Below are 26,587 nucleotides of genomic sequence, written 5' to 3' on the forward strand. Positions count from 1 at the left end.
TGAAGAACAAACGGAGCTATTTCGCCTACAAAAATAATATTTTTGGAAAAAAGGAACATTTGCTATCTAAATGGGAGTCTCGTGAGTGAAAACATCCGAAGCTCATCAAAGGTAAACGATTTAATTTGATTGCTTTTCTGATTTCCGTGACCAAGTTACCTGCTGCTAGCTGGACAAAATGCTATGCTAGGCTATCGATAAACTTACACAAATGCTTGTCTAGCTTTGGCTGTAAAGCATATTTAGAAAATCTGAGATGACAGGGTGATTAACAAAAGGCTAAGCTGTGTCTCAATATATTTAATTTGTGATTTTCATGAATAGGAATATTTTCTAGGAATATTTTATGTCCGTTGCGTTATGCAAATTAGTGTCAGGCGATGATTACGCTCCCTCATGCGGGATGGGGAGTTAATAGGCTGTTTAATTATGGCTGCAGGGGCAGTATTGAGTAGCTTGGATGAAAAGGTACCCAGAGTAAACGGCCAGCTCCTCAGTCTCATTTGCTAATATATGCATATTATTATTAGTATTGGATATAAAACACTCTAAAGTTTCCAAAACTGTCAAAATATTGTCTGTGAGTATAACAGAACTGATATTGCAGGCGAAACCGTGAGGAAAATCAAACCAGGAAGTGGCTTCTATTTCGAAAACTCCATGTTCCATATCCTTCTTTTGTTCCATTTAAAGGGATATCAACCAGATTCCTTTTCCTATCGCTTCCTCAAGGTGTCAACAGTCTTCAGAGATAGTTTCAGGCTTTTATTTTGAAAAATGAGCCAGAAAGATAACATCCCGTCAGGTGTTCGCATGAGTTTTGCTCGCGCAACAGTTTGGGCAGCCATTGCCTTTCCCTCTCCTACTGAAAAAGACAGTTGCGGTTGATATATTATTGATTATATATTTTAAAAACAACCTGAGGATTGATTATAAAAAACGTTTGACATGTTTCTGTGGACATTACGGATACTATTTGGAATTTTCGTCTGCGTTGTCGTGACCGCTCTTTCCTGTGGATTTCTGAACATAACTCACCAAACAAACTGAGGTATTTTGGATATAAAAATAATCTTTATGGAACAAAAGGAACATTTATTGTGTAACTGGGAGTCTCGTGAGTGAATACATCTGAAGAGCATCAAAGGTAAACGATTAATTTGATTGCTTTTCTGATTTCGTGACCAAGCTACTTTGATACTAGCTTTCGCTGTAAAGCATATTTTCAAAATCGGACACGACAGCTGGATTAACAAAAGGCTAAGCTGTGTTTTGCTATATTGCACTTGTGCTTTCATGAATATAAATATTTTTAGTAATATTATTTGGATGTGGCGCTATGCAATTCAGCGGTTGTTGATGAAAATGATCCCGTTAACGGGATTGCAGCCATAAGAAGTTAAAGCTCAGTGTCCCCCTGCCTTCTCAAACACCCAAACCTGACACCTCTCTCCAACTGTAGCTGGCGCTGTGTGGAGGGAGGATGGGAATGGGATTTGCTCTACCGTGTGAAGCCTGGAGAAAACACCTGCCAGTGTCTGCTCTGCTTTCCTTTCCCCCTCAGCCCCAGCTCACCCTCTTCTGTGTCTCTGCTCCTCTTTGAAGATCAAGTCTCAAGAGGATGTGTGCGTGTGTGAAACAGTATTTGTGTGTTCCTCTGTGTGTATGTGGGAGAGAGAGGGACAGGGAGAAAGAGAGTTTTTTTATTTTTTATTTTAAATCAGCCTTTGCCCAACTCTTAGGTGTTTGTATGTTTAAGACATTCACTTTGATTGGTTGTTTGTTTATGTGATTGTGTGTGTGTGTGACTGTGTGTGTGTGTTTGAGGTGGCAGGAATGGGAGAAATCAAAAGAGGAGTTGAGAATGTGGGCTCCTGCCTGGGCTCGTGATTGTGTCTGCTCTTTGCTGATAAATGGAAGCTTTCCCTGCTGTCTAATCCCTCGCACCAAAACAACCTACATACACACAGACACAGACACAGACACAGACACACACACACACTTCAGATATCCAGAAATACAGAGAAGCAAATGAATACCTAACGATTTAATAATAAGAACATTTCACACAGAGGAACACAGAGGAACAGACATGCACACACTCACGAGCGCGTGGATACACACACACATACACACACATGCACGCTGTGTGACTGGACTCCCTATCAGCCGCCACATACGTAAGCTGCTGTGAGTCAGTCAGGATGATAAGAGCTCAGGTCATTTGGAACGGCTTTATTTCCTTAAACATTAAAGAAGATAGAAGGAAGGAACAAATAAATCTGTATTTATTCTAACTGTCAAATCTACCAACTAAAGTCTGCAACTCACTTTCCTTCCCCCTTATTCGCTCTCTCTCCTTTCTCTCTCTCCTTTCTCTCTCCCTCTCATGCAGACACACACACACACACACACACACACACACACACACACACACACACACACACACACACACACACACACACACACACACACACACACACACACACACACACACACAGCACTCTCTTACCGGGGAGTTGAAGCGCAGGTGACAGATGTTACAGGAGATGATCTGTTTCTTCTTGAGTGGCTGAGGGACGCCAAACGTGTGGTTGATCACCGCCTTCTGCACCGGGTCCATCTGCAGGACAGACAGGAGACCAGGGGCTAAATCTATCAGTCCATCCGTGACCTCTGACCCCCGATACCCCTATAAATCCACTGGGTTTGACCACAACAAAACTGCATGGAGAATTGGAGATACAACTAAAATCAGCCTGAGGATACAATGACATGCGAGCTCTGATCCAGGGCAGTATAGTGGGAAGTAGTTAGAGAAAGGGACTTTGGGCAGACAATATATACGATATGTCACATGAGTTTTACTGTCTACGTGCCTAAAGCCGTCAGACTCCTGAGGGAGGGAAGATATTCTCTCCCCATCACAGCTGATAGGGGGTGTGAGGCCAGAGCCAGGGTGACAGCTCTGGGCTTGATTAGAGTGGCTGGATTGCATGATGACAGCTGATTTCAGTGTGGCCCTCATTCAGCACGGTATCAAATATAACAATCAACCTGGACCTTCCCCAGCATGGCGTCTGGCTCGCCCCGCGCTGTCCTCTCCTCAGAGACAGAGAGGGAGGTGGGGGGTGGCTGTGGAGGGCTGGGTTGGAACAATGTGTTGGGCAAGTCATGTTACACTCAGTGTAACCAGACATATGTCTTCCATGGCATCACTGAGTGTGTGGATGGCACTGGCTATTGTCTGATACACAACACTAAACAATGGCTGCCCCTCAATACACACACAGGCATTAACACACACACACACACACACACACACACACACACACACACACACACACACACACACACACACACACACACACACACACACACACACACACACACACACACACACACACACACACACACACACACACACACACACACACACACACACACACAACAAAGCAAACAGCTCTGTTTCTGTGTTGACTCTAAATAATCTGTTTTCAAAGGCCAGGTGTGGTGGGGTGTGGAATAGAAACAACCTTAAACACACCTGTCTTACAAACTCCACCCTGTGCAACACTACTTGCTTGCTGTTCTCTCAAGGGTAACCCTACACCCCTCTATTCTGGCTCCTTAAACAACGCGGTGCTGTTGCTGCTACCTCGGGGAGTAACTAACCTTTCCCTTCCGAAGCCAAAACTGTGTCATGGAATCAGAGCTCCTCTAGACTGTGCCCTCTGGCAACCTTCACAGGGTACGCCGCACAAAACTATTTGTTTTAGGGAGGTGAAAGAATGTGGCCATTGTTTGCCTGCAGCCATCCTGAACATGCCGGTATAAATGCACCTATTGTCCGGCCCTCTTCCTCTCTCCCCCGTCCCCCTCTGCAGAAAGGAGCTATCTCATGGCGGGCCGCAGCTGAAACGATGATTGAAGTGCAGGGGAGGTGCAGGGGGAGACTGAGGTCTATTTAGCTTGTGAGACAGGTGCATTCATCTTCCCCCTGCACACGCCCCGAACAAAGTGTGCCTCTGCCTCAACGGGCCCCAGAGAACATGAATGTCTCCCGGCTGAGCCACCCTATTGCCTATGTAGTGCACTACTTTTGACCAGGGCAGGTAGTGCACTAAACTGGGAATAGGGTGCCATTTAGGACACAGACTAGGAAAGAGGAAAGGTGAGACTGGAAGAGGGCGAAGGGTCCTAGTGATTCATGCCATAGCTGTATTGGTCTGCTGTGTGTTATATTAGCTAGGTAACATAGCCGCTATAGGCTAATTATTCTGTGCCAGAAGTCTGAGGTGGGTGTTATTTGCTGTTATTAACTCTTGACGGCTGGTTGAATTCTAGGGAGTTGGTGGCAAGCGAAAGGCTATGTAGCACATCTGCTAGCTGTATGCTAGAGAAGTAGTGGTTCATAGATGACTTCATAGTGTGGTGATACTGTCATTTTCTTGTGGTGTGTTTTTCTCTGTGCTGGAAGGCAGGTTGTATGAATAATGCAGGTGTTACTACTACTAATACTACTGCTCTGCTGACTGGTTGGCTAGTTTACTCCCTGGCTTTGTGATTGGCTAGGCAGGGTTAGACACGTGCACGCTCCCAGACCACCCTCCGATACAAGACACGTGCACACTCCCAGACCACTATCCAATACAGGAGACGTGCACGCTCCCAGACCACCATCTGATACAGGACACATTGTAACGGCTCTCTTCTATCTCCTCCTCTGACGAAGAGGTAAAACAAGGATCGGACCAAAATGCAGCGTGATGATGATTCATGATATATTTTAATGAAGGAAAACCTATACATACAGAAACTACAAAACTAACGAAATGAAATAATGAAAACCGAAACAGCCCTATCTGGTGCAAACACAAAGACAGGAACAATCACCCACGAAAACACTCACAGAATATGGCTGCCTAAATATGGTTCCCAATCAGAGACAACGATAATCACCTGACTCTGATTGAGAACCGCCTCAGGCAGCCATAGACTACGTAGACACTCCACAAAATCCCTAAGACAAAAACACACCACAATAACCCATGTCACACCCTGGCCTGACCAAATAAATCAAGAAAATACAGGACATGTACCCATCCATCCCTCCACTGTGTAAATCAGCACCACAGATATCTGTGTCTCACCTCTCCCTCTCATCCTCCTTTTCTCAGTCCTTTTGAAAGAGTGTAAAGAGTAGGCTGGAGAAGACTAAAAAGGCATGTGTTTCATTTAGAGTTGGTGGAACTTGAGAGGGCTTCACACAGATGGGAAAAGGGGGTGAACATACACACACACTGTCCACACACTGTAAACAAAGGACCAAAGAAATTGAAACACATACACTTGAAGTCGGAAGTTTACACACACTTATGTTGGAATCATTCAAACTAATTTTTCAACCACTCCACATATTTCTTGTTAACAAACTATAGTTTTGGCAACTCGGTAAGGACATCTACTTTGTGCATGACACAAGTCATTTTCCCAATAAATGGTTACAGACAGATTATTTCACAATTCACTGTATCACAATTCCAGTGGGTCAGAAGTTTACATACACTAAGTTGACTGTGCCTGTAAACAGCTTGGACAATCCAGAAAATAATGTAATGGCTTTAGAAGCTTCTGATCGGCTAATTGACATCATTTGAGTCAATTGGAGGTGTACCTGTGGATGTATTTCAAGGCCTACCTTCAAACTCAGTGCCTCTTTGCTTGACATCATGGGAAAATCAAAAGAAATCAGCCAAAATAATTGTAGTCTGGTTCATCCTTGGGAGCAATTTCCAAATGCCTGAAGGTACCACAATCATCTGTACAAACAAGAGTACGCAAGTATAAACACCATGGGACCACGCAGCCGTCATACCGCTCAGGAAGGAGATGCGTTCTGTCTCCTAGAGATGAACGTACTTTGGTGCAAAAAGTGCAAATCAATCCCAGAACAACAGCAAAGGACCTTGTGAAGATGCTGGAGGAAACGGGTACAAAAGTATCTATATCCACAGTAAAACAAGTCCTATGTCGACATAACCTGAAAGGCCGCTCAGCAAGGAAGAAGCCAGTGCTCCAAAACTGCTATAAAAAAGCCAGATGCAACTGCACATGGGGACAAAGAGGCTTGCAAGCCGAAGAACACCATCCCAACCATGAAACACGAGGGTGGCAGCATCATGTTGTGGGGGGGCTTTGCTGCAGCAGGGACTGGTGCACTTCACAAAATAGATGGCATCATGAGGAGGAAAATTATGTGGATATATTGAATGAACATCTCAAGACATCAGTCAGGAAGTTAAAGCTTGGTCGCAAATGGTTTTTCCAAATGGACAATGACCCCAAGCATACTGCCAAAGTTGTGGCAAAATGGCTTAAGGACAACAAAGTCAAGGTATTACAGTGGCCATCACAAAGCCCTGACCTCAATCCTATAGAAAATTCGTGGGCAGAACTGAAAAAGCGTGTGCAAGCAAGGAGGCCTACAAACCTGACTCAGTTACATCAGCTCTGTCAGGAGGAATGGGCCAAAATTCACCCAACTTATTGTGGGAAGCTTGTGGAAAGCTACCCGAAACGTTTGACCCAAGTTAAACAATTTAAAGGCAATGTTACCAAATACTATTTGAGTGTATGTAAACTCCTGACCCACAGGGAGTGTGATGAAAGAAATAAAAGCTGAAATAAATCATTCTCTCTACTATTATTCTGACATTTCACATTCTTAAAATAAAGTGGTGATCCTAACTGACCTAAGACAGCGAATTTTTGCAAGGATTAAATGTCAGGAATTGTGAAAAACTGAGTTTAAATGTATTTGGCTAAGGTGTATGTAAACTTCTGACTTCAACTGTACACTATACAGGCAAATTGGGAATGGATGTAGACAGTAAGTTGTCATTATGAATGGCCATTCAGATACACTACATGGCCAAAAGCATGTGGACACCCCTTCAAATGAGTGGATTTAGCTATTTCAGCCACACCCGTTGCTGACAGGTGTATAAAATTGAGCACACCGTCATACAATCTACATAGACAAACATTGGCAGTAGAATGGCCTGTACTGAAGAGCTCAGTGACCAACAATGTGGCACTGTCACCCTTTCTTTACCATTCGGCCATCAGATTAGCCACCAATGCTCCTTATAGGACACATCACTGCACTCTATACTCCTCTGTAAACCGGTCATCTATGTATACCCATCGCAAGACCCCCTGGTTGATGCTTATTTATAAAACCCTCTTAGGCCCCACTCCCCCCTATCTGAGATATCTACTGCAGCCCTAATCCAGTCACATTCTGTTAAAGGTCCCCAAAGCACACACATCCCTGTGTCGCTCGTCTTTTCAGTTCGCTGCAGCCAGCGAATGGAACGAGCTGCAACAAACACTCAAACTGGACAGTTTTATCTCAATCTCTTCATTCAAAGACTCAATCATGGACACTCTTACTGACAGATGTGGCTGCTTTGAGTGATGTATTATTGGCTCTACCTTCTTGCCCTTTGTGCTGTTGTCTGAGCCCAATAATGTTTGTACCATGTTTTGTACTGCTACCATGTTGTTGTCATGTTGTTGCTACCATGCTGTGTTGTCATGTGTTGCTGCCTTGCTATGTTGTTGTCTTAGGTCTCTCTTTATGTAGTGTTGTGTGTTTTGTCCTATATTTATATACACTACCGTTCAAAAGTTTGGGGTCACTTAGCGAGGTCCATACAGAATTTTTTTGTAGAGATCGGTGTGGAAGAACTTGACTAGCCTGCACAGAGCCCTGACCTCAACCCCATCAAACACCTTTGAGATGGATTGGAACGCTGACTGCGAGCCAGGTCTAATCGCCCAACATCAGTGCTCAACCTCACTTTTGCACTTGTGGCTGAATGGAAGCAAGTCCCCACAACAATGTTCCAACATCTAGTGGAAAGCCTTCCCAGAAGAGTGGAGGTTGTTATAGCAGCAAAGGGGGAACCAACTCCATATTAATGCCCATGACTTTGGAATGAGATGTATGACAAGCAGATGTCCACATTCACTCACACACTCTCTCTCTTTCTAATGATCAATTCGCCTTTTAAAATGATAAACTTGTATTAGCTAACACAACGTGGCATTGGAACACAGGAATGATGGTTGCTGATAATGGGCCTCTTTACACCTATGTAGATATTCCATAAAAAATCTGCTATTTTCAGCTACAATAGTCATTTACAACATTAACAATGTCTACACTGTATTTCTGATCAATTTTATGTTATTTTAATGGACAAAAAAAATGGTTTTTCTTTCAAAAACAGGGACATTTCTAAGTGAGCCCAAACTTTTGAACGGTAGTGTAGGTGGGCGTGGCTCTATAATACCAACAGATATATTGGAATTTAAGGTAATGGCATCAGGCACTTTGAGTAGCCTATGTTTTCAGACATCTTAAGCTCATGAAAATAACAGAATATTTGACAAACAAAAAGGTATTTTTAGTTCACACTAGCAGTGTGGTAGTTACGTAGATATGACTTGGTGACGTTGATGTGCCATGCCGTGCTGTGTGACTCACCGTGCTGAAGTTAGGGAAGAGGCTGAGGGGGGACGATCCATTGAGCCTGAAGGGCAGGAAGTGCTTGAGGTCGAGGTGGGGCTGCAGGGGCCGTCCCGGAACAGGCAGGGAGGCCAGGAGGGGGTTGCCCTGGGCAGAGGTGCCTGGACGGAACAACAACACAACAGGGTTAGACAAACACCTAGAACAATCATGAGAGATGCTTTGATATCTCTTTTTCTGTCTCTTCTCACTACCAGTGTGTTTGGTAGGTAAGGAGTGAGGTAAGGTGTGAGGTAAAGAGTGAGGTAAAGAGTGAGATAAGGTGTGAGGTAAAGAGTGAGGTAAAGAGTGAGATAAGGTGTGAGGTAAAGAGTGAGGTACGGTGTGAGGTAAGGTGGGAGGTAAAGTAGGAGAAAATGTGTGAGGTAAGATATAGGGTAAGGTGGGAGGTAAGGTGTGAGGTAAGGTGGGAGGTAAAGTAGGAGAAATGTGTGAGGTAAGGTGTGAGGTAAGGTATGAGAAGGTATGAAGTAAGGTGTGAGGTAAGGTATGAGGTAAGGTATGAGTTAATGTGTGAGGTAAGGTGGGAGGGAAGGTGGGAGGTAAAGTAGGAGAAAAGGTGTGAGGTAAGGTATGAGGTAAGGTGGGAGGTAAGGTGTAAGGTAAGGTATGAGGTAAGGTGGGAGGTAATGTATGAGGTAAGGTGTGAGGTAAGGTGTGAGGTAAGGTGGGGGATAAAGTAGGAAAAAGGTGTGAGGTAAGGTATGAGGTAAGGTAGGAGGTAAGGTATGAGGTAAGGTGAGAGGTAAGGTATGAGGTAAGGTATGAGGTAAGGTATGAGGTCAGGTGGGAGGTAAGGTATGAGGTAAGGTGGGAGGTAAGGTATGAGGTAAAGTGGGAGGTAAGGTATGAGGTAAGGTGGGAGGTAAGGTGGGAGGTAAGGTATGAGGTAAGGTATGAAGTAAGGTAGGAGGTAAGGTATGGGGTAAGGTGTAAGACTGACTGGCTTGTTTTGTTTTACAAATGAAGCAGCAAAACACACACCTTCACCAGACCCCCATCAGTCACACTTCACAGCTCAGAAATGAGTGTGTGTGTGTGTGTGTGTGTGTGTGTGGGGGGGGGGGGGGCTGGGCATGTGAGCATCCTAACACCCCCACTGCCAGAGCTAATCCTTCAAGGACATGCACCGGGTGCTCACGTATACACACGCACATATCATTTAATTACAGATTCATTTGCTGTGAGAGGGGAGTGCTTGGCCTTCACCGTATGACCTGGGAAGATGATACCGGATATCAAATGGACCAGGGATGAAGAGATTTCTAATTTTCCAGCTGGCTGCTTTCAGTGGGTCGGTGCTGTGCTGGGTACTTATCCCATCGCCAGGATCAATCATCAGTATCATCTCTGGGTCACCAGACCTGCCCTGAGCATGCGCAATGCAATTCACCATTACAACACACACCATGGATATGATAGGAGGATGAGGAAATATCAGGACACAATAACACACACTTTAGAAACAGAAGAGATTGACCTCGTAATAACACACACCTTTGGAAACAGAAGAGATTGACCTCGTAATAACACACACCTTTAGAAACAGAAGAGATTGACCTCGTAATAACACACACCTTTAGAAACAGAAGTGATTGACCTCATAATAACACACACCTTTAGAAACAGAAGAGATTGACCTCGTAATAACACACACCTTTAGAAACAGAAGAGATTAACCTCGTAATAACACACACCTTTAGAAACAGAAGCGATTGACCTCGTAATAACACACACCTTTAGAAACAGAAGCGATTGACCTCGTAATAACACACACCTTTAGAAACAGAAGAGATTGACCTTGAAAATGTTTATCTTGCATTTGCTGTATTGGACTTGTTAATGTGTGAAAGTTACAAATGTAAAAAAAATATTTTTGAATTTCGTGCGCTGCCTTTTCAGCGGAATGTTGTCGAGGGGAAAGGTTAAGCTTGAGACCCTGGGTCTCGACCCCGCCCTGTGCAACTGGGTCCTGGACTTTGACGGGTCGCCCACAGTTGGTGAAGGTAGGAAACATCATCTCCACTCAGCTGATCCTCAACACTGGGGCCCCACAAGGGTGTGTTCTCAGCCCTCTCCTGTTTTCCCTGTTCACCCATGACTGTGTGGTCAGGCACACCTCCAACTCAATCATCACGTTTGCAGACGACACTACAGTGGTAGGCTTGATTACCAACAATGACAACACAGCCTACAGGGAGGAGGTGAAGGCCCTCGGAGTGTGGTGTCAGGAAAATAACCCCTCACTAAACGTCAACAAAACAAAAGGAGATGATTGTGGACTTCAGGAAACAGCAGAGGGAGCACCCCCCTATCCACATTGACAGGACAGTAGTGGAAAAGGTGTCAAGTTTTAAGTTCATCACACATCACAGACAAACTGAAATGGTCCACCCACACAGACAGCGTGGTGAAGAAGGTGCAACAGCGCCTCTTCAACCTCAGGAGGCTGAAGAAATTTGGTTTGTCACCTAAAACCCTCACAAACTTCTACAGATGTACAATCGAGAGCATCCTGTCGGGCTGTGTCACCACCTAGTACAGTAACTGCACTGCCCTCAACCACAAGGCTCCCCAGAGGGGAGTGCGGTCTGCACAACGCATCACCGGGGGCAAACTACCTGCACTCCAGGAGACTTACTGCACCCGATGTCACAGGAAAGCCAAAAAGATAATCAAGGACAGCAACCACCTGAGCCACTGCCTGTTCACCCCGCTATTATCCAGAAGGCGAGGTCAGTACAAGTGCATCAAAGCTGGGACTGAGAGACTGAAAAACAGCTTCCATCTCAAGGCCATCAGACTGTTAAACAGCCATCACTAACATAGAGAGGCTGCTGCCAACATACAGACTCAAATCACTGGACAGTTTAATACATTGATTTATTAATGGTATCACCAGTCACTTTAAATAATGCCACTTTAATAATGTTTATATATCCTACATTACTCATCTCATTTGTATATACTGTATTTAATACAATCTATTGCATCTTGCCTGTGCCACACGGCAGTCGCACATCCATATATTTATATGTACATATTCTTATTCCATCAACAGACATTGTGTATATAAGGTAGTCGTTGTGAATTTGTTAGATTACTTGTTAGATATTACTGCACTGTCAGACTAGAAGCACAAGTATTTCGCTTCACTCGCATTAACATCTACATGTGACCAAATGTTTTTGATTTGAACAAACAGCAGATCAAGAGGTGAGACCTTATACATAGTACCACTATCCTCACAAAGCCAAGGACCTATAATATAATATAGCCATATAACACAACGAGTGAGTATGTATGTATGTATGTATGTATGTATGTATGTATGTATGTATGTATGTATGTATGTATGTATGTATGTATGTATGTATGTATGTATGTATGTATGTATGTATGTATGTATGCATGTATAAAGCATGTGACAGAATAACAATGGGGAAGGCAGCAGTCCTGACAGCCGTCTGCCTCAGGGTTTGATATCAGATTGACAACCAGCCCCTCCCCAGGATGAGTGTTGTGGGTGCGTCCCAAATGGCACCCTATTCCCTACATAGTGCACTACTTTTGACCAGGGCCCACAGGGGAAAGGGTGCCATTTGAGACCCACCCTAGTTTTATAATTGGTCGGTGGAGCTGAGGAGTAAAGGGGCAAAGCTGGAGCCCCAGGCATATGTTCACTGTGCTGGGTAGAGGCCTGGCTGTGTCTGCCCCCGACTGGGTGCTGGGTGAGGACGGCCCACTGCTGTCTGTTTTCCGCCCACAGAGACGGCATGGAGGGCGGACATCAACTCCAGTCATGTGGTCCCCTGCCTTCCACTGCGAGATGTCACACACGTGCGCGCGCGAAGGAGCAGGGTTAGCCTAGCTTGGAGGACAGTTGTCACCCTCCCTCTTTCTCCCTCTGTGGCTCCCAATACTGTGTATTAAATCAGAGGCTGGTTGTTTGCCTGTTTGGATGATAAGACTAGCGCCGCGCTGAGGCACACGCATAGGAATCAAGGAATTTACAACAGCCAGCCACAGACAACGGAGTGGTTGCTCTCTGTGTACCGGAGACACATGTGGTAGGTGAGTACCACATAAAACTCATACTAACATATCTCCACCCATGCACCTCCAGGAAACAAATGACACACAGAGGGAATAAACACACACACACACACCTGGATGCATGCACACACACACACACACACACACACACACACACCTGGATGCATGCACACACACACACATTCTCAAAGCCTATGGGAATGCACTAGGTGTACACCACTGAAATCTATATTAAGGTGTAAATGTACACAAAAACAAACGCATCATACATACAACAGAAGGAGGAAATAAAATGTGTGTGGGTTTGTTTGCATGTGTGTGTGTGTGTGTGTGTGTGTGTGTGTGTGTGTGTGTGTGTGTGTGTGTGTGTGTGTGTGTGTGTGTGTGTGGACATGTGTTAGGGAGGAGGGGTAGGCTGATTCGGCCCTGAAGCCACAGCTAACCTCCTTCTATCACATTGCGTCATTCTCATTTAATGTGGTGTGTAATGAGTGTGTGTGTGTGTTATCTGTCCAAAGACATGTCTGTGTGCAGGCTCTGATGTGTTTATGCATCAGTGGCTGTCCAGACAACAAGACTTCCGTGTTAAAACCGAATGTCCAGGCGAGTCTGTGGAAGAGGACTCTGCTTACAATGCTGACTGTCTCTAGAACTTAATCCACAATCCTCTTCCTCCACTGACCATCACAACAACACATATCGTCTTAACACATGACTCAGTTACACAACACATCTACCATGATCAGGCACAGCATGATGTTCATAAAAACATTATGTGATTACATTAAGAACATTATTTCCACATTGAGACTGATGCACAACCCCCCCCCCCCCAATTTCATGATATCCAATTGAGATCCAATTACAATCTTGTCTCATCGCTGCAACTTACCAACAGGCTCGGGAGAGGCGAAGGTCGAGTCATGCGTCGAGTCATGCTGTCGAAGATGACCGAGTCACCACTTCCTGAGTCTATGCCACTAGGCAGAGCTGGGCTGTCGCCAGCGGAACGGCAATACAGGATTGACGTGAAGAGTCTGTATTGCAGGACTCTTGGTCATTTCGTGTCCTCTTGTCCTTTAAAGAAACCAGGCTCACTGGTAGGAGTGGGTACTCTGGTGGGCCATATGGAGAACATTCCTGCTTCCCTTGTTCGAACCCCTTTCATGCTATTTTGCTGTGGGGAGACTCTGGGGCCAACGAGAGCTTTATAGACGCAACCCTGGCGCCTGAGCTGAACATCCCCACTCAGCTCCTCTCCATTCCCATGTACGTTAAGAGCGCTGGACGGGCGCTCTATAGGCCAAGTTACCCACAACACCACTCCCATCAACATACGTGTGTCAGGGAACCACAGCGAGGCTATCCAGTTCCTCCTCATCAAGTCCCCTCAGATTCTCGTGGTATTGGGATTCTCCTGGCTCCAGCGACACAATCCCCTCGTTAACTGGTCTACTGACCCCTGGCTGCCTTGACTTGTCTATTGCCCGCGCCTTTTGGAATATTAAACCATTGTCAATTCGACGTGTCTGCATCTGGGTCTTACCTTGATTCCTGATAGTTTGGGATGAGTTGGACTGCAGAGTGAAGGAAAAGCAGCCAACCATGCTCAGCATATGTGGGAACTCCTTCAAGACTGTTGGAAAAGCATTCCAGGCAAAGCTGGTTGAGAGAATGCCAAGAGTGTGCAAAGCTGTCATCAAGGCAAAGGGTGGCAAATTGATGAATCTAAAATCAAAAATCGATTTTGATTTGTTTCACACTTTTTTGTTTACTACTTGATTCCATGTGTTATTTCATAGTTTTGATGTCTTCACTATTATTCTACAATGTAGAAAATAGTAAAAAATAAATAAAAACCCTTGAATGAGTAGGTGTGTCCAAACTTTTGACTGGTACAGTATTTTCTGGCCTTTTGTGTAAGCCCCTCCCCTTTTGTCTTTCTAGTGATTTACATTTTGGTCATTTAGCAGACGCTCTTATTTCAGTGCAACTTACAGGATCAATTATGGTAAAGTGCCTTGCTCAAGGGCACGTTGACAGCTTTTTCACCTAGGGGATTCAAACCAGTGACTTTTCCGCTCATAACAGCTATACTACTTATTCTCCCACTACCCCTCAAACCTCCCTAACCCCCGTTGAGTGGTGGAGGATGTGGGGAAGGAAGGAGAGAGGAAAGGCTACATGTCTATTTACAGCCCTTTGTAATTATCTGTGTTGGTTGGCACAGTGGGCTTGGTTCAGAACCAGCTGATTGGATCCCTCCCGCCCCTCTCCTGTCACCCTGGCTGTTCTCAACCAACCCAGGTTCTAGCCTGGACAGAGGAGCCTCTCTCTACCCTCTTATATATATATATATATAAATCTCTCTCTCTCTCTCAGGGGTCTGCAGGACAACACAAAGATGACAGCAGGCTCCTAAAGATGCGTCCGCAGGCTGTAGAGGACCCCCATGTGGTAGAGTGGACAGAGAGACCTGAGGGTGGCAGGGGTGGAATAATGCCCTATGGACATCACTGCTGCTGTGTCCTTCAGCAAGGTTGACAGGAAGTCCTCGAGCCACATAGGACATAAAGGACATAACATGACTGAATGTCCAACATTAATGTCCTGTATTGTACTGTAGGAGAGGGATGGGAAATTCATTCAGATCCTGAGCTGGATGTGTCTTTTGTTTATGGCTTTGTCACTGAGACTAGTCACTGTGGTGAAAGACATGGGCTCTAAACTGATTGCCAAACGCCCCAAGGACAATCACAGCCACATGAATACACTGCTGACACTAACTCAGGTTTAAAATGCTTCAGTGCTATTGAATGCTGAGTAATGTCCTGTATTCTGTCAGATAAACTGTCATATCCAGCTGGGTAAATGGAACTCATGTAGGAATATAGGCCCGATGCTTGTCCATGGATTCCATTAAAGGGAGAAAACATGCTCCTTTAGTGAAGGGCCAGTATCACAGTAAGAGCATGTGAGTGCGAGCCCAGTTTGTTGTATGCTATTAAGATAATACAATTATTGTTTTATAACTCCAAACATCCCCACCACTACCCCCGCCATCTGTGTGTGTGTTCTCTTGAGTTACTCCTCTTACACAACCCCTGAGTTCTTGACGGAGCTCTTCATCATAGCTTACCAAATGTGCACACTAAGGGACGAGGAGTGACATGCACAGTCCCAGTCAGTCACAAGGCTGTTGCTCATGCTAGGCTCTGTCCCCCCTGAGCCCCTAATAGGCAGCCACAGCCTGCCTCAGACCATGCACTGATAGGACAGGATGTGACAAGGTAGGATTCTAGTCAAAAGTGCACTAAATAGGGAAGAGTGTGCCATTTGGGATGCAACCGTTAGAAGCCATAAAATACCTAAGATTAGCCCATGTACTGTATTGTATGTGAAAGTGGCTCTGAGCCCAGTGAGACAGTTTGGAGATGTTCTCATAGCTTACAGCCATAGGAGCAATTAAAATACTGAAAAGCCACCAGCGGCCATTCGCTCCGATTCCTCTGAAGGAGAGAAAGAGGGGGAAAGATGGACTGAGAGGGAAAGAAAGGGAGAGTCTTAACAGCCAATTAACTTCCGCTTGATCCCGAGGTTGTGTGAGGACTACCACGGGAGTCATTACTGCATGGACGGAGAACATTAAGCATAATCAGCTTTAATTAAAGACTCCCATCGACGCTCTCTCTATCCCTCTCTCCATCTCTCCATTTCTCTCTCTATTTCTCCATTTCTCTCTCCATTTCTCCCTCTCACTGTCCATACTCTCCTTCAAGCATAATGAAAACCTGAGTTTAAAATGTGATCTGAAGTTGATTAGATGGAACAGCGCACGGTCCATGGATAATGAAGGATATAATAGCTCAGTGTTCTAGCCAATTGATTCTCTTTTCCTGCATGAAATGAACAGAAGTATATTTGTTTCTTTTAACGATGCTGAGTTAACGATCTCACCCATAATATTCTGTTACAGTGAAGTCAGACAGAGGAAGGCTGGGAGTTTGGTCTGTTTGTGTCTGATGCAGAAGAACACAAGGAGAGTACACATGGTGTGTAAACCCCCTGAATGACACGCAATCTGAAATCCCTTTAGAGTCACAGAGAGTCAAAGAGAATCTCTCCATGCTGCTGTGCTGTCAGAGAGTATTGAACAGACCGTTCCCTCCCTCTTTTAAAGCTGTTTGGAATGTATTTTTCTGGGTCACTTGTGTTGTGTTGGTAGACAGTGTACGTATTATTAAGTGTATAACTGTATGTGTTGTGTGTGTATGTGTGTTATAACAGTGTATAACTATTTGTATATTTTCTCTATGACTGTTTATGTGTGCATGTGTGTGTGTGTGTGTGTGTGTGGGAGGGGTTTATGGCTTATGTGACAGCACTGCAGAGTTTATTTGTGCAGAACTGATCTCCTGTCCTCACCTCCCTCTCAGAAATGGCTGTTTAATCAAGTGTGTGATTGTCCGTTGTTAACAGAACTACATTTTCTCACTACTTTGTTAAGTGACACTCCCTGTTTAGTGTCAAAGCTGGAAGGGACCCTGAAACACCACAAGATAGACAACTGAAGTGCAGATAAAGAGCACATTTCCTGTTCTTCAACAAGGAGAAACACATTTACACAACCACTTCCACCAACCAAACTAGGTTAGTGCATTTTCTCCAGGAAACCAGTGAGGTAATTGGTTGTTGAAAACTACTTCCCCCTGCTTCGTTCTGTCCTCCTTTCACCTTCTATCTCCTTCCCCTTCATCTCCAAAAACTCTTTCTGCTGCTAGTGGGAGGTGACAGAAGCATCCATGCGACCTGATTTAACACATGGCTAAGCACAGTTTGACCTGCCATTGGAAAATAGGGTACACTCAGGAGGGAGGAAAACGTACCCTTCCCTGTTACAGGGTCTTTGAGAGGAAATGTTCAAAGTCAGATAGTCACCCGTGTGAATATGAACTCCACTAACACTGTCCGTCTGCCGCTCAGGCTGCTTTTGATGCTTCCTAAAGGAATATGTTGAGGTGAGGGTGGGACTGGCACAGTAGGAGTGCCCTTCAATGAAGGATGAGAATGTACAGTAGGATGCAACAAATGTTGGGCAAGGTGGGGATTTTATATTTTATATATTTTTTATTTTAACCAGGCAAGTCAGTTAAGAACAAATTCTTATTTTACAATGACAGCCTCCCCCAGCCAAACCCTCCCCTACCCCAGCCAAACCCTCCCCTAACCCAGCCAAACCCTCCCCTACCCCAGCCAAACCCTCCCCTAACCCAGCCAAACCCTCCCCTAACCCAGACAACGCTGGGCCAATTGTGCACCACCCTATGGGACTCCTGATCATGGCAGGTTGTTATACAGCCCGAGATCGAACCAGGGTCTGTAGTGACGGCTCTAGCACTGAGATGCAGTGCCTTAGACCTCTGAGCCACTCAGAAGCCCAAAGAGTAGCTCCCTGACCGGGAATCGAACCCGGGCCGTGGCGACGAGAGCGCCAAATCCTAACCATTGGGTTGTAAAAGTTGATACTCAACCAGCCCCTGCACCATGGAGTAACACTTTATTTGGATAGTCCATCTGTAGATGCTCTACAGCAGGGTTCCCCAAATGGCAGGCCGGAGGCCGGATTTGGCCCCCGGGGCATTTTATTTCCCCCCCCCCCCCAAGTTTTCTGATGAAAAAATGTTAACATTTTGAATTTTATATTGTCAGACATAAAAGACTGTAAAAACATCATACAATCAGTTCCCAGTGATTACAATTTTGGAAATCTGTTCCAAAGTATTCTCACGCATAATAGAGAGATACTGTATATGTGATCTTATATAAAATGTAAGCAAAGGTTTGAATTATTATATTTTAGTCAAATATTTTATCTGTTGGGCTTCTTGCGGTCAATTTGCAGTCTACAAGTTATTTGTAATTAGATACCGGCCCTCTGATCATCCGCTCAAGAAAATAATCATCCCGCGGCTGAATCTAGGTGATGATCCCTGCTCTACAGGCTATCTACACACTATCAGTAACATTTCAACTAACTATCTATTATCCCTAACCCTGGGCACTAACCCTAACCTTAATCGTTATCCTAACCCTAACCTTAGCAAGCAGTTGCTAATTTTGTTTGTACTTATTTTATTTAACCAGGCAAGTCAGTTAAGAACAAATTCTTATTTACAATGACGACCTACACCGGCCAAACCCAGACGACGCTGGGCCAATTGTTCGCCGCCCTATGGGACTCCCAATCACAGCCAGCTGTGATACAGCCTGGAATCGAACCAGGGTGTCTATAGTGACGCCTCTAGCACTGAGATGCAGAGCCTTAGACCGCTGCGCCACTCTGGAGCAACAGATACACTACATGGTCAAAAGTATGTGGACACATGCTCGTCGAACATCTCATTAATATGGAGTTGGTCCTCCCTTTGCTGCTATAACAGCCTCCACTCTTCTGGGAAGGCTTTCTACTAGATGTTGGACCATTGCTGCGGGGATTTACTTCCATTCAGCCACAACAGCATTTGTGAGATCGGGGACTGATATTGGGCGATTAGGCCTAGCAGCATTCCAATTCATCCCAAAGGTGTTTGATGGGGTTGAGGTCAGGGTTCTGTGCAGGCCAGTCAAGTTCTTCCACAACGATCGACAAACCATTTCTGTATGGATCTCGCTTTGAGCAATGGGGGAATTGTCATGCTAAAACAGGAAAGGTCCTTCCCCAAACTGTTGCCACACAGTTGGAAGCACAGAATCGTGTAGAATGTCACTGTAGCGTTAAGATTTCCCTTCACTGGAACTAAGGGGCCTAGCCCAAACCATGAAAAACAGCCCCAGACCATTATTCCTCCTCCACCAAACTTTAAATTGGTCACTATGCATTCGGGCAGGTAGCGTTTTCCTGGCATCCGCCAAACCCAGATTCGTCCAGAGTGATTCATCACTCCAGAGAACGCGTTTCCACTGCTCCAGAGTTTAATCAAATCAAATCAAATTTATTTTTATATAGCCCTTCGTACATCAGCTGATATCTCAAAGTGCTGTACAGAAACCCAGCCTAAAACCCCAAACAGCAAGCAATGCAGGTGTAGAAGCACGGTTTAATGGCGGCAAGCTTTACACTACTCCTTGGCATTGCGCTAAGGCTTGTGTGCGGCTGCTCGGGCCATTGAAATCCATTTCACAAAGCTCCCGACAAACAGTTATTGTGCTGATGATGCTTCCAGAGGCAGCTTGGAACTAGGTAGAGAGTGTTGCAACCGAGGACAGACGATTCTGTGAGCTTGTGTGGACTACCACTTCGCGGCTGAGCAGTTGTTGCTCCTAGACATTTCCAGTTCACAATAACAATATGACCATCTGTAGAGTATCTATACTAATAAAGAGTGACCCACTGTGGTCATGGTCCTCATAAGAAACCCAAAGAAAGACAGGATGAACAAAGCCTTAGTGTCACAGTGTTTAAAGACATACTTTATCCCCCAACACCAATTACTGTCAGCCTGTACAGACAGATTCCCATCTGTTGTGGCATGATGCTATGCTTTATAAATAGACATCACACTGTCTTCATCCCATTACAATCTTCCCTATCTGAGAATCTGAGAAGCCCTGAGCAGAAGGGATGATAAGAGCAGAAGAGTGGAGAATCAGAGTGAAACAACGCCTCGGGCTGCTCAGCATTACTCCATGTTTTAAGGTGCATAAGTAAATGAACCAAAGCCAATGAATAAAAGATGAAGCGAGACAGCAGTTTAAATAGGATCAATAACAGCCCCTGGCCTGAGACGCTACCACTCTGCCATGTTGGCGTTATCACACACACATCAGCTTCTGCTTGTGTTGCTGCTATTGACTAACCACAAGGTTATAGCTTAAATTCAATTATGAGGAGAAACGCTGGCAGGTCTCTTCAAACACGACCCAGAGATATAGTCAGTTCATGTTTCGCTAAGCCGTTGATTGAACATTTATTGATGGAAAATATCGTTAAGATGAATGAATAGCCTATATGAAGCATACCATGTCGGCCATCATTGTAAATAAGAATTTGTTCTCAACTGACTTGCTGAGTTAAATAAAGGTTAAATTATATATATATTATTTCCTACAGTTAACGTCTTCGTTAAATGCGGCTATCAAGGCACAAGGCGAGACCCAGATGCAGACACAGGAGGCAGGTGGTTGGAGTCTTACAATGTTTATTAACCCAAAGGGGTAGGCAAGAGAATGGTCGTGGACAGGCAAAAAGGTCAAAACCAGATCAGAGACCAGGAGGTACAGAGTGGCAGACAGAATCAAGGTCAGGGCAGGCAGGATGATCAGGCAGGTGGGAAAGTGGTCCAGAGTCAGGCAGGTGGGAAAGTGGTCCAGAGTCAGGCAGGGGTCAGAACCGGGAGCACTGTAAAAAGAGAACAGAAAAGGAGTACGGAAAAAACACGCTGGTTGACTTGACTAAACATACAAGATGAACTGGCACAGAGAGACCGGGAACACAGGGATAAATACACTGGGGAAAATAAGCGACACCTGGAGGGGGTGGAGACAATCACAGGACCAGGTGAAACAGATCAGGGAGTGACAGTGGCTTTTACTTTGTAGAAATCCTCAGTATCCTCTTCATCATATATGCCAGTTGTTCAGCGGTGTTGTATTGTTGTAGACTAGGCCTTCTCTCCCTATGTGTCTGTAACCTGTGAGCTTTGAGAAGGTGAGTCCAGTATCACTCAACCATACTGAAACTCCCAAATGGGTTTTAGTCTCTTTGGCTACGGGTCGGCGGCACTCCACGGCGAGAGAGAGCGGCGGCGCGGGGTTCGGCGGGGGTAACGGGTCCTCGTGGAGACGTCGTCTCTCCCTGGGAGCACCTGTAATGAGCTTTGTCAGGCGCAGCAAAGAGAGCAAGCGCGCGTCTACCCCCAACCCGAACCTGAGGAGAGGAGAGAAGGCAGGCACGCGGGACATCTGTCGAGCAGAGCCGATAAGCCTGGAGCCATCCAGAAACAAATTGCCCAGCTCCCCCCTGCACAGCTCCGTGAGGGGAGAGCAGAGCCCCAGCCACGGAGAGGAGACAGTTATGATTTCTAGCACTAAACCAGGAGGAGGAAAATAGGAGAAGGAAGACATATCAAATGCATTAATCTATGCAGAATGGCGCCCACGGCTGGCTATAGCTCTGTAGAGGCAGCTGTACACGAAATTTCAGCGTGTCGATAAACAGAAAAACAACCTCAGAAAAATAAATTTTTTCTCTCTTTTTTTGAGGGCAATAATTTTAAGTAAGTATGCCTGCAGTTTCTTATCTGCTCTCCTCCTTTTTTAGAAATAGTGATGGGCCCTACCTCCAGGCAGGAGCAGATGCTTATAGGTCTAAAATAGTGGTGCTTCTTGAAGGTACTACACATAGGATTTACTTTTTTAATTTCAGAAAATGTCCATATCTGGTGCTAATAGTGGAATGATCGTGTTTCACAGTATTACTTGCCTGCCAGTGTGATTGGCTGTGATATTCAACTATTGATATCTCAAGCAGGAGCTACATCTGTTGTCAAACTAGGAAAGCTGTTCTGACTTGGTGGCTAGGTTATCTAGTCTGTCATTTCCTGGTTGCAAAAATTCTACACTATTCGCTAAATTTCAGTTTGTGTGAGAAAACAAGCACTGAACAGTGTATGGAATTATTATACCATCTAAATCGCTGTTAAATATATTTTCAATAACACAATATATTGTTTTTACAAGCTGGTATAATATTATGTACATTTTCTGAAATGTCAATGCAAAAATTCTATCAAATCCTATGCGTAGCACCTTTAAAAGTCAGAGGTAATCTGCATACACAGCTTTAACATTCATAAAGGAAGTGGTTAGCGTATAGCTTATATCATCATTACCTAACCATCATTACCTTCTTACATTGCACACATTATTGGTGTGTCAAAACGAATTCAAAATACGTTTCACAGAGTCTACTACTTGATGATGGATTATGTTTAGCAGGAGCCCATCACACACATTTAATGGATAGGAACGATAAATGTGCCACTCGTACAGATGGGCTACACTCCCAGGCCCAGGGATTGGGAATCTCTGCAGGATTGACAGGAGCTCAGATTAGGTTCATTTCCTCAGCAAATTGAGTAATTTGTGGAAGTGGCATTAACTGCTTAATGTTTTTTTTACATGAATACATTTCAGGCTGAGCAGCCGACCATCACTCTGCCGTCATGCCAACGGTGACATCTCCATTATAGACTGATTAGCCACGGTTGTCCAGCCGAAGGGTCCTCGATTGGAGGACAAGTAGGATTTGAGGTAGGTGAAAATAAGTATGAGCAAGAGGTTGCTTTCGAAAGTATTCAACCCCCTTGGCATTTTTCCTATGTTGTTGCCTTACAACCTGGAATTTAAATGGATTTTTTGGGGAGTTGTATAATTTGATTCACACAACATGCCTACCACTTTGAAGATGCAAAATATTTTTTCTTGTGAAACAAACAAGAAAAAAACTGAACTTGAGCGTGCATAATTATTCCCCCCCCCCCCAAAGTCAATACTTTGTAGAGCCACCTTTTGCAGCTACAAGTACCTTGGGGTATGTCTCTATAAGCTTGGCACATCTAGCCACTGGGAGTGTTGCCCATTCTTCAAGGCAAAACTGCTCCAGCTCCTTCAAGTTGGATGGGTTTCGCTGGTGTACAGCAATCTTTAATAAGTCATACCACAGATTCTCAATTTGATTGAGGTCTGGGCTTTGACTAGGCCATTCCAAGACATTTAAATGTTTCCCCTTAAACCACTCAAGTGTTGCTTTAGCAGTATGCTTCAGGTCATTGTTCTGCTGGAAAGTGAACCTCTGTCCCAGTCTCTAATCTCTGGAAGACTGAAATTAGTTTCCCTCAAGAATTTCCCTGTATTTAGTGCCATTCATCATTCCTTCAATTCGGACCAGTTTCCCAGTCCCTGACAATTAAAAACATCCCCACAGCATGATGCTGCCACCACCATGCTTTACTGTGGGGATGGTGTTCTCAGGGTGATGAGAGGTGTTTGGTTTGTGCCAGACATAATATTTTCCTTGATGGACAAAAAGCTCAATTTTAGTCTCATTTGACCAGAGTACCTTCTTCCATATGTTTGGGGAGTCTCCCACATGCCTTTTGGTGAACACCAAACGTGCTTGCTTATTCTTTTCTTTAAGCAATGGCTTTTTTTCTGGCCACTCTTCCGTAAAGCCCAGCTCTGTGGAGTGTTTGGCTTAATGGACAGATGCTCCAATCTCCGCTGTCTCTTTGTTGCCTCTCTGATTAATGCCCTCCTTGCCTGGTCTGTGAGCTTTGGTGGGCGGCACTCTTTTTGTGGGCGGCCCTCTCTTGGCCGGTTTGTTTTGGTGCCATATTCTTTCCATTTTTTAATAATGGATGTAATGGTGCTCCGTGGGATGTTTAAAATTTCTGCAATTTTTTTATAACCCAACCCTGATCTGTACTTCTCCAGAAGTTTGTCCCTGACCTGTTTGGAGAGCTCCACGGTCTTCATGCTGCCACTTGCTTGGTGCCCTTTACTTAGTGGTGTTGCAGACTCTGGGGCCTTTCAGAACAGGTGTATATATACTGAGATGATGTGACAGGTCATATGACACTTAAATAAAGTCCACCTGTGTGCAATCTAACAAATTATGTGACCTCTGAAGGTAATTGGTTGCACCAGATCTTATTTAGGGGCTTCATAGCAAAGGAGGTGAATACATATGCACGCACCCCTTTTCCATATTACATTTAAAAACATTTATAAAAATTCATTTCACTTCAACAATTTGGATTATTGACCATTACATGAAATCAACATAAAAATTCATTTAAATTACAGGTTGTAATGCAACAAAATAGGAAAAACGCCAAGGGGGATGAAAAATTTTGCAAGGCACTGTATATCTCTACGCTGATGAGAGAGAAGTGAGAGAGAGAGAAAGAGAGTGAACAGTCACACACACACACTAGTGGTGCACGGGTCAGCTGGTTGTCCACCCGCAAACAACCGCAATTGCTAATAACCGCTCAACTATATGTAATAAAGTAATAAAGAGTTTTTTACATTTTGGGGCCTGATTTAGATATGTTTCTGCTTATAATTTCCAACATTTTGGTAGGCTATTGTCACGTTCTGACCTTAGTTCCTTTGTTTTGTCTTAGTATGGTCAGGGCGTGAGTTGGGGTGGGCAGTCTATGTTCTTTTTTCTATAATTTGGGATTTCTGTGTTTGGCCTGGTATGGTTCTCAATCAGAGGCAGCTGTCAATCGCTGTCCCCGATTGAGAACCATACTTAGGTAGCCTGGTTTCACCTTTGAGTTGTGGGTGATTATTTTTCCATTTCAATGTTTGCACCATTCGGAACTGTTTCAGTTTTCATTTTGATTCTCTTGTTCTTTTTTATTTTGTATTCATTTTCCATTCAATCCCATTATGGATACATACCACGCTGCCTTTTGGTCCTCCGATCCTTCCTACTACTCCTCAGAGGAGGAAGAAGACGAAACCCGTTACAGCTATTTGTTAGTCAACTTTTCTATAGTTAGATACATAAATCGATAGAATTAACAAAGTTCGGTAAAGTTCTCTCAGTCATCTTCTTTCACAGAGCAAATACGTTTAGGATCAAGGCAAAATGATTTTCTGTGCAAAATGTACAGATGACATCAGCTTGACCGGTTGTAAGGAAGTAGAAAGCTGTGAAAACGACATTCTGATATGATTTCAGTCCGGCTTGAATGCCTATTTCATGTGGTTGAAACACTATCAGATTTTATGATGCTGATAAAGACAGCACCTCGACAGATGGCATCTAAATGAGCATTCACATTCTCTTTAAGAGGCTGAAAGAAAGGAATCATATTTAGTAAAAATGTTGCCTTCATTTGGTGTGTCATTTAACTGCAAGAAATGCTTAATTCTTCAGGAGTTCATTTTAAAGGCTATGTGAGAGGTTAAAGACAAGAGTCAGCGTCCAGATTTCAGCTTCCATTTAACCCATCTGAACAGTAGGCTACAGTTCCCTTGACATTCCATACCTCTATTTGAAGTCCCGTCTTGTGACGGTCGAATTTGTATAGCGCCTCACAATCATCACACATAACATAGCCGGCACTGCTATCATCCTCTTTTACCACTTCCCAAATATTTTCCAAACACTACTTTTCTGACCCTCTCTTCTCTTTATTTTCAACTCTCCATTTCACAGCTCATTGAATTATACTCCAACATTGTCCTTTTTTGCCTCCTTGGATTGACATGAGCTTTTTTTGCCCGTTCCCAAAAGCATTTGGCGATTGACATGTAGGCTATTAGGATCGAGTACCGTTAGACCCTTAGGCTAATGCACTAATGCATGATAGCATAAAATGATTACAGAAGAACCTCTATGTAGCCTATAGATATCAACTGCACAGGAATGATACATTTATGGATTCTTTAAAGATATTGTTTTCACTTTATTCAAACTGCCCGCCACCCACCCGTCCTATAGCCACACAATATTTAATGACCCTTAACCCGTCCGCTCCGCGGATATAACCGTAGGGACTGTGGTTTATAAGTCAACCCATGAACTAACACACACACACACGCGCACACATGAACACACATACAAACACACACACATAGACTTCAGACATCAAAGGAAATGAACAAGGCAATAATGACTAAGTCCAATCTCTGTGCCATTCTTTGCAAGTGATCTCAGAACACTAAGGAAACAAACGGGAGAAAAGTACTTCAAAATGAATGAACAATTACACACATGGCCATAGCATTCTGCGTGCAAGAAGAACACACATTCAAAGTGTTTATTTAGATGGGTTATATGACCTTCTGGTAATGAATCACAGGAAATGGGACAGAAGCTAAGAAGCACAAATACCTATCTACTGTATAACTTAC

At 44.3% G+C, this 26,587-nt stretch overlaps 1 protein-coding gene across 2 annotated transcripts in view; it reads right to left on the reverse strand.

Moving 5' to 3' along the window:
• Nucleotides 1-26,587, reverse strand: part of LOC109891919 (zinc finger protein 385C) — a 194,571-nt gene that overhangs the window by 21,035 nt on the left and 146,949 nt on the right. For both annotated transcript variants that reach the window (XM_031827302.1, XM_031827303.1), the window contains 2 exons: nucleotides 8,558-8,700; nucleotides 2,513-2,623 (listed from right to left, as the gene is read on the reverse strand). In XM_031827302.1, the coding sequence (XP_031683162.1) occupies nucleotides 2,513-2,623; nucleotides 8,558-8,700 (254 nt within the window). The remainder of the gene's footprint in view (nucleotides 1-2,512; nucleotides 2,624-8,557; nucleotides 8,701-26,587) is intronic.

Source organism: Oncorhynchus kisutch, linkage group LG6 (assembly GCF_002021735.2).
Source record: "Oncorhynchus kisutch isolate 150728-3 linkage group LG6, Okis_V2, whole genome shotgun sequence".
NCBI classification, from domain to species: domain Eukaryota; kingdom Metazoa; phylum Chordata; class Actinopteri; order Salmoniformes; family Salmonidae; genus Oncorhynchus; species Oncorhynchus kisutch.